The sequence below is a fragment of the Amphiura filiformis genome, chromosome 12, assembly GCF_039555335.1.
Source record: "Amphiura filiformis chromosome 12, Afil_fr2py, whole genome shotgun sequence".
In the NCBI taxonomy this organism is placed as follows: Eukaryota; Metazoa; Echinodermata; class Ophiuroidea; order Amphilepidida; family Amphiuridae; genus Amphiura; species Amphiura filiformis.
Window position 1 is genome coordinate 9,700,862 of NC_092639.1, and position 13,067 is coordinate 9,713,928.

General features: G+C 34.3%; 1 protein-coding gene across 1 annotated transcript in view; it reads right to left on the reverse strand.

Moving 5' to 3' along the window:
- Positions 1-13,067, reverse strand: part of LOC140165760 (uncharacterized) — a 193,124-nt gene that overhangs the window by 115,073 nt on the left and 64,984 nt on the right. The window contains exon 3 of the mRNA XM_072189081.1: positions 12,051-12,140. Within this exon, the coding sequence (XP_072045182.1) occupies positions 12,051-12,140 (90 nt within the window). The remainder of the gene's footprint in view (positions 1-12,050; positions 12,141-13,067) is intronic.

Genomic DNA, 13,067 nt, shown 5'->3' on the forward strand with positions numbered 1-13,067 from the left:
TTCTTTCACATATCACATTTCAACCAATATATGCAATATTTGTCCTTGAACATGTTGAAAAAACATAGAAATGGAACTGAATTGATCACATTCATGCTTCATTTGGATTTGATACGGAATATTCATGAAGTAGGCCGGGGATGGAGGTAGCAGACTACCTCCAATGTTTAACAGTTACCATGGTTACCACGGATTCATTCCAGCACATGAAAACACTCATTTTAAATTCTTTCAATCTATTTTTCCCTGAAAACAAATTGAAGTTTATACCACATTCATTTTAAGTTCCTTCATTCAAATGAATAATTGAAAAAAAAGATTGAGCCTGGTAAGTCTGGCATAATGTGTATTATAATACTCAAATGTGTAAATTATCATCACAAGGAAATTTTATAGAATCCATGCCATTCCTCTTATGTGTCAGCTTTATTTGTCTTAATATTAGTTTTCTATCCTCCTTTTGCTGGAATTTTCAAAGTTCTTAAAGGTCATGTGGCAGATTTGCTCATTTTAACAAACAAGGGAGGCACTTCCCCCAATATTTTTCTTGCCCCCACCCCCAGTTTGCCCCTCCCACTTTATGACTTTTGAGGTAAAAACCCCCAAATTGTGTAAATTTCCACTTTTTCCGGCAACTTTGTGCAAAATTTGTCAATTTTGTCCCCCCCGAAATTCACTTTGCCCCCCACGAAAAAAAAATCCTGGTGCCGCCACCACACATGTGTGTATAGGAAACCAATTGTGGGATGAACCTTATTGCTTCCAGCCAGCATAATTTCTGTAACATTTCCTCTGACATATGATACCTTGTTAAAATGGTTTATGTGACATGTTAAATTCTAACATTCTTTCAAATCTATGAGTAATTTCTATAATAAATGTAGCACCTTAGGCCAAAAAAAAAAAGGTTTGTCTCAAAGTTCACGAGAAATTTAAAAACAAATGCGAAATGCGTTTTTTTTTTTTTCTTTTTTTTTTTATTCCCGACTTTTTTCATGGTATTTTGAGAAAAAAGTCTGATTTTCGCCGATTTTTTTCTGGAAAAACTAAAAAAAAATTTGAAATAAAAAAATTTCCGCATTTCTTTTTTGTCAAATCGTGCGATTTTACAAACGCGCGCGCAAGCTTTGAGACAAACCTTTTTTTTTTTTTGGCCTTACATGTTTTTGTCATAGAAAGGAGGGGACATTCCAACTACAGGACTTTTTCCTCTGTACTGATTCTCATTAAAGCCATATTATAACATTTGCTGAGGAGAACGCCCTCAACAATTTTTTTAATTCTAGTTTTTACAGGATTGTAATGTACTTTAGTAAACAAAGATACTCTGCAAAAATCAAGACTTTAGGTGTTGTACTTCTGTCAAAATATGAGGTTTTGAATGAAACCGTCGTTTTATTATTATGATGGAAATATTAGTCAAACACGTATGCTATAACAGAGTATGTACACGGCGTGTGGAACACACACACACATCCCCATCAGAGGGTTGTACCGTATTACAACCGCTGGAGTAACATGCATTGGCGCTAGTATAGTAAATTCCAATTTTCTTTGCTTGACATCACTTGTGCAGCTCTAAATTAAAAGGGGACATATCTGACAGTAAAAGCTAACATTTTATGGAAAATAAACACTAATCTATTTTTACAGAAATGTTATAATATGGCTTTAACTTGCAGTTTATACATGTATCTAATAAAGCATGATGCAGTCATGTCTACAGTAGAATTCATCTCGACCTTTGCAGGACTTAAACCCCATTAAAAGCTATTAAACCAAGATAACACTCATTGAAACAGCTCAACTGATTAAATCGGATCTTCTCTGGTTGTGCACATGTGTCTGTTTTATATGTGCGGTATCGCTATAAGGTGCTATAATACAGCTTCAGTTGGGTAACTGATTATAAAGGAAATGCAAGGAAACAATGGTATGTGGACCTTTGTTCACGAAATGAGACAATGGCCTGCTTTTTGTTAACCAGCATTCTTGAAAATGAGCAACATAATGATTGTTGACTTAACACGGTTTGGAAATAATTTCTTCATATTTTTGGTGTTATCTGTCGTTTACATATCCTTCCTAAAACACAAAAGTACGACTATTTCCAAACACCTAAATTAGCTAAAAATTTAGGACATGTTACAAAACTATATTTTCTAGAATTTCATAGAATAGTTTAAATGTAGCTTGTACCGTTTTTTTGTGGCATCCTTCAGAACGGATTTTGGGATTTTCTCCAAAAATGAGCATTTTGGCCCAAATTGGACCTCACAGATAAATTCATCAAGTCATTTCCATTCTAAAAATGCATACTTTTATATTCTTTAGACTAATAATTTAGCAGTTATGAGGCCTGAAAGTTTTCATAATTCCAGGGTTCAGACCAACCTTAACACGGGGAGTTGGCTAGCTATGAGCTAGCTATGCTTTGCCCTCACTCATATTCTACTTAAAGTGCGACTATTTCTGAACATCTAACCTAGCTGTAATTTTAGGTCATGTTAGAGAAATATATTTGCTAGAAGTTTGGAGAATAGTTTAAATATTGGCGGTTATTTTTCACACAGTGATGTTAACTAGGCAAATGCAATATACTTCTAACATACACTATTTGTAAAGGTCACGTCAATGGTGAGAGCACTGTGTATTGTGTATAGGAAAACGGACAGTAACTGCAGTATGGTTACAAAAATAAAGAATAATGAAAAAGTTACCTCACTTGTTTTCAGAAATTGTATGACGGGTAACTCAAGATCGATTGTCAGTAGCCTAAGAGGATGTCATTTGATTTGTAATGTCGTCCCATGTAATGTTTTTACACACAAAATAGGGGTCATTAAATTACCAATGGTATTGTGACTAAATTATCATGTCATTGCAAAAAGTCAGGTACTATCATCCAAATGTCACCTTTTCTTAGAATTGTTGAGGTCTGATTTGAGCAGACTACACTTATCAATAGCAATTAGGCCTACATAGCCCTAGATCCATGACACTTCTGTGTCAACATAAAGGGTTACTTGATGGCATAAACTGAGTGGACCAAGCAATGACAGTATATATCAAGGATATGTCACATTAGCGTTGAAAGAGACATTCATCAAGGCCATCTTGTCCGATTTTGAAATAAAAGACAAAATCCACAAAAATATGTAGAAACACAGCATGTAAAATCGCAATGACTAGCATGAAAATCCCAACCAAATGTCCATGAAAGCCACTGCATGCAGCATTATTTGTAAATAAAGCTTGGTAGTTTTATTACTTTTGTATAAACATGGTAAAGTGCATAGAGAAATCTATTTTATTTTGAGTTTACAAAAGTGATAATGCTAAAATTTGAAACTGTAGAGTTTCCTCATTCACATCCATTATCAAGTTTGTCCCTGTGATGAATTTTTCTAGGCAAAGATTCACAGTAAACATGGGATCCAGGAGACTACTCCCATTTTTTTTTTTTTTTTTCATTATTATGCTTTGATGAATCCAAGTGTGTGAAAATATTGGATCCAAAACATAATAATGATAAAATTGATGCTTTTACGCCCAATATTTATTGGTCTCGCTATGAGTTTTAAAATATTGGACTCGACTATGTCTCGTCCCAATATTATAAAACTCATAGTTCGACTCAATAAATATGGGCTCAATCGATCCAATTTATATCAAACATTGGCAGACCACTTCATGTTCAAATGAATACAAGTGTCAAGACATAGGCATTCAGGTACTTAAGGTGGTATTTGAGGTATTCTAGAAATAAGTAAATGTTCTAAGCATGTTTTAAATTGAGTATAAAGTACACTGATCAGTATGCCTTTTGTTTGGAGCACTCGGACATACAGTTTCCATAATACATCAATTTATATTTTCTTTGTATCCTATTATTTTTATCAATATAGTTAATAAGCTAAAATCAGTGAAAAGCCTCATTAATGTGTAATTTTTGCCAATATTTTACTAAAAATCAATGCATATTTTCACAGTTCTTTTATTTTGCAGACTTTTGCCTTGAAACTTGGTCAAAGTGTTTCTAATATAGTAATGTATTACATAGTATAGCAGCCCTCTAATGTGAATGTTTGCATAATTTATTAGCTAATTTGCATAATTAGCTGATTAATTATGCAAATTAGGGGGACTAGCTAATTAATTATGCATAAATTATCTGGAAGTCATTGGGAACACTTTAACCAACCATGAAACCAATATTCTATTAAATAAAAATGTTATGAACATTTATGCATTTTTAGCAAAATATTGGCCAAAAAAATGAGCACTTTCATGTCATATTATAGCTCATTAACTGTATTGATTATTGATAAAAACAGTAAACTTAAAATGTGTATATAACATATGAAAAGGTTTGACTACAAAAACGATTCTCTCATAAATGCATCTCGCAGTTTCTACCTCAATACACCCGAATACACAGATATTTCCAAGCACAACTAGTCTAGCCTCTCGCAGTCTGTGATTATACTACACGGTTGAGTGCATAGCATCATAAGAGCTGAGCTGTGTGAGATATAGTGGAAAATAGGCATCTGTGATTGTTTTTATCAAAACCTCAAGTGTTCCCTTCATCCAATCAGACATTGCTAAAGAGCGCTTACAAATTGATATGAAACTGTATGTCCAATTAGCTTCAAACAAAAGGCGTATTGATCAGTGTTCTTTGCCCTACTCAATTAGTCTGTTTAAACATGCATAGAGCACGTCCAAAGGCCTCAAATACCATGTTAAATGTAGTAGGATTGATGTGCACTTTGAAGGTCAGCAGGCCAGTAATTCCTTGGGATTAAAATGTTATCTGTCCAAGTTGAAGTTCAAATCCCCTGACATTAGCATGTGCTGATTTTATCAACTTACCATTCCCATGGTAACAGAAGAAATGTTGCTACTTAAGCTTTATGCTCAACCTACCTACATCCATGTGAAAGACCTTACAAAGTAACTTGGCCATTCCAGCAAGGGGGTGACACTAAATTCACGGTTGTTCTATTAGCAACGCAAAACCTATGAAAAATTCCGCTGGTTTACTAGCTAGAAAGTGAGGCCAGTTATCGATCCGTTATGAATAATTCATGTTCGACCCCTTGGATCATGTTAATTGATATTGGCAAATAACAACGTTGTTAGTTTTGCGAACTTTGCCTGTTCAATGAGAGTATAGCGCCCCCCAATACATCTGGGCACAAACCAGGCGAAAACGGTCCAGTTTAATGAAATGGCGGACGGATATTCCCATCGGGCACCAGTGATATGTTTTTTCAAAGAAAGTCTACTAATTTGATATGAAATGACATTTTGCAATAGCAAAGTCAAAATTAGGACTTGAGGTCAATAATATGAAGGAAATACGTGACAGAGGCAAGGTGTGAAACACAAGTAGTATTTGAAGTTAAAATAACCTTTGATACCCGACCTGACCTTCCATAGCTTTCCATCATGGCGCCTTATTCGTCTTTATGTATTTCTATATGCTCTCAAGTAAAATAAAATACCAAACTGCACTAAGCAGACAGAATGTTACTTGGCTCCCAGGATGAATTATTGATTTTATACGGAGGTAAAGAAATACACAGTTGCCTGCAAGCCGTGCACCATACTCTAAATACTTCGGTAAATCTGAATAATGGTCACATGTAGACATATCACGTGTTCGGGCAATCACGTGGCAACATTTTAAGATTTCAGACTTGTTTACTAGTTAAATTGTCATTTGTACTATTGATTATTTATCTTTGTTAATTAATATATCTTTTAAATGCTGATAAATCGTGGTTGGCTGCCCATATTATATGTTAAATTCAATGTTTTATGAATATAATTCTACCACGCAGAGGGGGTCACACAGCATAATTTCACACTACACGATTTAGCTAGATTTGGAGCTCTGCATTTCAAATTCACGTCAATTTCAAAGTTTATACACTTAATATATTTAATATAATACTTATTTTTTTGTTATAACAAACTGGAACACGAAATATACTAGCTTATTCCCTATACAGAAAGGGGATTTATACACATTCACTCAGCAATTTGACATGCCTGGCGCATCAAGACATTCTCTGTCTGGATAACATGACTGTCGCCCTCAATACGTCTGGGCGCAAATTTAAATAACAATACGCTATTTACATATGAATGCGGCTTCATGCTAATTTCTAGCGCCGCTTCCAGGCCTATTCCGTGATTCCAGTCCAGTCTGACTGCCTTGCCAGGCAACACTGGTTGACCAGGCAGCATGTTTCCAGGGGGCCACTCACATAAATGGTCTGTATAGTCTGTACGCATGTGTGACCAAAAGAATAAGTAATAAAAATTCCCTTTAAAGGGAAAGCCAGCTTCAATGCAGAAGATGCCTTGTAATTAGTTTGGGTGGTGGCATTTTTAGGATCACTCTTTTTTATGATCCATCATGTTTCATGACAGTCCACATGACAGCTCTGTCTTTTTGTCTTTTCTGCCTTTTAGGCTACCCTTAGCTCATTATTAATATAAAGAAATGCAGTTTTTAGTTAATTGGCTAAAAACTGCCATCCTACTTGCCTTATACATGCACATTAATTTTATATTAATTAGCAATTTATACTTAATATAGCACATTATAAAATGTATAAAGACTGATATTGTTCAATTATAATAGGCCTACATGTATATAAATTATACCCATATCAAAAATAGGCCCTGAAATTGCATCGAATTTTTCCCGTTGAAAAGACAAAACTGATGTTTAAGATATAAATTCTTTCATAAATGACATTTTGAGTCATTTTTATCCATAAAACGATACAGGATATAGGATATTTTTACTTTGACTTTTACGTCCATAAAGGTTTTAATCATGTTATCAATACACTCACATCTCATGCTGTGCTGATCTCCAGGAGGTCTGCAAATGTAAATCTAAGAACGCCTGATAACAAGGATTCTATAATTTTCTTTCGTTGATATGCTGTGGAAACTATTATAGGCCTGGCATGAACTTTTAATGTCATATTTCCTTCAAACCATAACTTTTGAAATTCTCACTCGTTTTCATTCGTTGAAACGGCAAAACATACTTTCATTTTCTTACAAATCCAATAACAGGTCTATTATATGTTTTCACCATAAAAAGTTCCGCAAAGTAATTCAAACCAATGCTAGTACCCCGTAATCTCTTTAGCAAACAAAGACGATCTCCGAATTAGATAGCCAGCTAACGCTGGCGAAAAGGGGGTGTTTTTTTAGGCAAGGCAAGTTACGCGTGTGACGCATTTAGGGTCTAAAAAACATTGATTTTCAGGAATAAGGGTTTTCTGAAACTTGTTATACCTTTTTCAAATTTTTGGTAATTACCATACTGCAGTTACTGTCCGTTTTCCTATACACAATACACAGTGCTCTCACCATTGACGCGTGACCTCTACAAACAGTGTATGTTATAGGTATATGGGCATTGCCTAGTTAACATCACTGTGTGAAAAATAACCAGCCAATATTTAAACTATTCTCCAAACTTCTAGCAAATATATTTCTCTAACATGACCTAAAATTACAGCTAGGTTAGATGTTCAGAAGGGGTCGCACTTTCAGTAGAATATGAGTGAGGGCAAAGCATAGCTAGCTCATAGCTAGCCAACTCCCGTGTTAATTGAATGGAGATTTGACCGAAAATATTGAGCTATATTGGTAACGGACCGCTCCGTTCTGAAGGATGCCACAAAAAACGGTACAAGCTACATTTAAACTATTCTATGAAATTCTAGAAAATATAGTTTTGTAACATGTCCTAAATTTTTAGCTAATTTAGGTGTTTGGAGAGGGTCGCACTTTTGTGTTTTAGGAAGGATATGTAAACGACAGATAACACCAAAAATATGAAGAAATTATTTCCAAACCGTGTTAAGTCAACAATCATTATGTTGCTCATTTTCAAGAATGCTGGTTTACAAAAAGCAGGCCATTGTCTCACATACCATTGTTTCCTTTCGTTTCCTTTATAATCGGTTACCCAACTGAAGCTATAATACCAGCTTTATAGCGATATCGCACATGAAAACAGACACATGTGCACAACCAGAGAAGATCCGATTTAATCAGTTGAGCTGTTTCAATGAGTGTTATCTTGGTTTAATAGCTTTTAATGGGGTTTAAGTCCTGCAAAGGTCGAGATGAATTCTACTGTAGACATGACTGCATCATGCAAGTCCAGGGTACATTTTTTTCATTTTAACTAGCCAAAAATTCATTAGGGGTAAATTCTATATTAAATTACCTTATTAAGGGGCTATATCGCTAATTCTACAAAATCCGGTGCCAATCCACTATAAAAATTGAAAAAATAAAAGTTGTTCAAAAATACCTGCTTTTTTGTTTATTTAAGAGTAAATGTATCACTACTTTCAGATGTAAAAAATTGCCAACACCACTTGCATATTTTTCTTTCAGGAAGTCATGATGTTTTTTAACACTAAAACTCAATGTAATGTGAGCTACGTTACTGACTACAAAATGGGCTGGTTTTACTCAATTCAAGGTCATAAAAAGCAATCTAAAGATCACTTGAGTGAAATGTAAAACAGATTTCACCATTTCATAGAAGTTTTGAAGATGCGTAAATAAGTGTGTAACGTAGCTCACAGTAACGTAGTTCACTGGTTTTTAATGTTTTTAATGTGATTTGCGAACGTTAGAACGTTATGTCGGTTAATTCTAATATAAATGGGGTTCGACCACTGGTAGCTTTCACATATTATTAGGAAGTACATCTAATACAAGTGCATACTATAGAATCCTGGTAACGTAGCTCACCAATCTTAACATGGTCGGTCGAAATATCAATGTTTACAACATTTTTATGCCAAAAATGCTACAGCATCACGATTTTTACTGTAATTTTAAAACCTATGAGTGTTTCCTTTCAAAAACCGCAAATTACATTGATACCTCTGTTTTACTTCTTTCCAATAACGTGTGTTAAAAAGGGTAACGTAGCTCACAGCGTTTTGGTGGAAAGTGCAATTTATTTTAGAATTACACAAAGACGTTTTAATCACTAAAAAATAATGTTGATAAACAATATGATGGTGCGTTATCTAATTAAAAAACAACAAATATGTAAAGAAATCGCATTTATTCAAAGAAAATATTCAGGGTTAGATGTGACACTTGAGCAGTGGAAACGCATTTTTAGCGATTTTTGAGCCTTTGCAAGGGTTAATCAGACTGAAGAAAGCATTTAAAGTATGGAAAACTATATATGTCCGTGTAGATCTCGTTGAGTTCTACCAGAAAAACAACATATTTGATGCCCTACATGCTCGACAAAGTTTTTGTGGACCAAAGAACGGAAAAAAGGCTATTGGCACCGGATTTTGTAGAATGAGCGATATTTTGCTGGTAGGGTAAATCTTGTTTAGGGGGTGTTTCAAAAAAATTTGGTCAAGCATTGCACATGCTTGAGTGCCCCCCCCCCCTGGGGCTATGGGGCATGTTTCCTGCACAGGCAACATGATTTCCCATAATGCAATGCTCTAATTCAAATAATATATAAGTGATGAGTTCAAGTAAAATGAGTCAGATGTCGGGAATATTGATTTTGAGATATAGCCAATACTAGTATTCATTATTTAGACCAATAAAGTTAGTTATGCCCTTGATGCAAAGAAAGATGGAGCTCCGATGGATGCTTCAAGATCCAAAGCAAAATGTTTAGATTTTTCACATAGGCCTAAAAAACACTTTTTGTTTTTAAAACAATGATAACAACAATAGTGTCAAAATGGTCCACAAAATGGCTTCAATTGCGACTTCATTTTGATATTTTTTACAAAATGCAATGATAACAACAATAGTGTCAAAGTGGTCCACAAAATGACGTCAATTGCGACTTCATTTTGAAATTTTTTACAAAATGCAATGATAACAACAATAGTGTCAAAATGGTCCACAAAATGACGTCAATTGCGACTTTATTTTGATATTTTTTACAAAATGCAATGATAACAACAATAGTGTCAAAATGGTCCACAAAATGACGTCAATTGCGACTTCATTTTGATATTTTTTACAAAATACAATGATAACAACAATAGTGTCAAAGTGGTCCACAAAATGACGTCAATTGCGACTTCATTTTGATATTTTTTACAAAATGCAATGATAACAACAATAGTGTCAAAATGGTCCACAAAATGACGTCAATTGCGACTTCATTTTGATATTTTTTACAAAATACAATGATAACAACAATAGTGTCAAAATGGTCCACAAAATGACGTCAATTGCGACTTCATTTTGATATTTTTTACAAAATACAATGATAACAACAATAGTGTCAAAGTGGTCCACAAAATGACGTCAATTGCGACTTCATTTTGAAATTTTTTACAAAATGCAATGATAACAACAATAGTGTCAAAGTGGTCCACAAAATGACGTCAATTGCGACTTCATTTTGATATTTTTTACAAAATGCAATGATAACAACAATAGTGTCAAAATGGTCCACAAAATGACGTCAATTGCGACTTCATTTTGATATTTTTACAAAATACAATGATAACAACAATAGTGTCAAAGTGGTCCACAAAATGACGTCAATTGCGACTTCATTTTGATATTTTTTACAAAATACAATGATAACAACAATAGTGTCAAAGTGGTCCACAAAATGACGTCAATTGCGACTTCATTTTGAAATTTTTTACAAAATGCAATGATAACAACAATAGTGTCAAAGTGGTCCACAAAATGACGTCAATTGCGACTTAATTTTGATATTTTTTACAAAATACAATGATAACAACAATAGTGTCAAAGTGGTCCACAAAATGACGTCAATTGCGACTTCATTTTGAAGTTTTTACAAAATGCAATGATAACAACAATAGTGTCAAAGTGGTCCACAAAATGACGTCAATTGCGACTTCATTTTGATATTTTTTACAAAATGCAATGATAACAACAATAGTGTCAAAGTGGTCCACAAAATGACGCTCAATTCAGTTCAGGAGCACTGATAATTCACGGACGCCTCTGATATCAAATACTCTTGAAGCGCCATGTCACGTAACAGTATCATATTTCAGAGACGTCTCATAAATCACATACTCCCTAGTTTCAAAACCCAGTCGCAAACAATATTAGTAATTTTGGTGAATGTGCCAGCGTATAGTGGGAATAATTTTGTGAAAAATCTTGGGATTTTTTTACTTCAAAACATTTGATTTTGACCATTTCAATCTAAGTGTGTTCTGGGACCATTTGCACAGAAAGATATTATAATTTTGCACAGGTACATATTTGCTAAACATAGGAAAGCTTGTTCACACTCAGCTTCTTTCCGATGTGCTGCATCGAGTGCCCAGCTGTCAACAAAGCTTGACGTATGTGATATCACAGACCCCCGTATGTGAAATCACTGACCCGTCTTTGAAATCAGAGACATCCGTGAATTACTAGTGCCCCCGAACTGAATTGGGACTTCATTTTGAAATTTTTCACAAAATACAATGATAACAGCTTACATACCTGTATACGAGCGTATAAGGGTATATATTATTTGACGAGCTGTTATATCCCAATGTACTTTATCCCTTGTAAATGATGACTGGCACCTCCAGGATCATACCAAAATTATGAGTGTTATCATGGTTATTATAATAATTACCCCAATAAATTAGCTCTCAATCATTCAACAGAGAATTACAATAAATCATCTTATCTGGATTTTTCATTTATCTGGCTAGTGCTTAGTCCTACCAAAATATTCTAGCCTGGCTTAGAATACTTTGTTCCCATCATAATTGGATAAAAGAAGTTGGACTGTAAATATTTTGAATGCATCAGACCACATAATTTGCCAGCAAAGTGTTACTGTAATCCGATAATCACTATGTCAACTGGATCATGCATTTGAGTTCAGCACCACGATGGAAATGATCGCAACATAAAGTCTATGGCATGTACTACCAATACCAAAAGGTGCGTGATCCATTTACCAGGGAGTTATGTAACCACTTCACTAGCGAATACTGACTGATACTCACCCTGTCATTGGCATCATTTAGTTTAGCCTTGTAGTCCTCACATTTTGTCCTGTATTCAGTCCCTGATTGATCCAAGTCCTTTAATTTGTCCTGTAGGAAGTACACAAAAGAAAGACAATGGTATTCATCATATTGGTTTCGTAGTAGTATTTTGATTGTATTTTCCATTTTGCTTACAACTTAACCAATAGACCAACTATATTTTTACAATCCTTATAGTAGTTTTTTTAATTTGATTATTAAATTTCTTGTTGCTTGTGTATTTTATGCCATGCTTGCCTTTTTAATATTCAATGTCAAGTGCCTTGGTTCAAGGAAGAGTCGGTACTAGTAGGCCTATATGTTACTAGTTAAGCCTACATTATTATTTTTGGTCTTATGGGGAAAATGTATATCTTCAATACCAAAGGTCAAAATTTTCAAATGCTGGATGTCTTTCCCAGCTACATACACTTTTAAAGTGTATATCACTTAAAAGTGCATATCATTAGATTTATACATTTTTAATAATTTGACATAAAATTTGTATTATATCACGATTTTCAAAAATCAAAATTATTTGACATCAGGACATTCCTCGAATTCAAAATGCAATTTGGTGTGTCTGACGTGCTCAAATCCCACAAATTATACTGTGCAAACGTTGCTATCCAATTCCTTAATAGAATGAGTATGAAGTGATTTTTACGAGTGAATTTCACTCTCAATGCTTAAGAGTGTCATTTCATTATTTTGCATTCACCATTGCAGGTACCTTGAAAAAGTCCAGGAAAAAGTATTGTACTCTTTTATAATTTGAGAGAATATATAGGCAGAAATCCTCATAATTTTTCTCTCAATAATTTCTCTGGTGCATTTTAGGATGAGACTGAAAAGTAAGCTGGTTGTTATGTCAAATAGGTCCATATTTGGTGACACAATTGTGTCAATTAGGTCTTCGTCAACCAAACAACCAATCAACCAATACACCAACAACATCATCCAACATGGGACCAGGACTGTTTGTACAACCTCCAT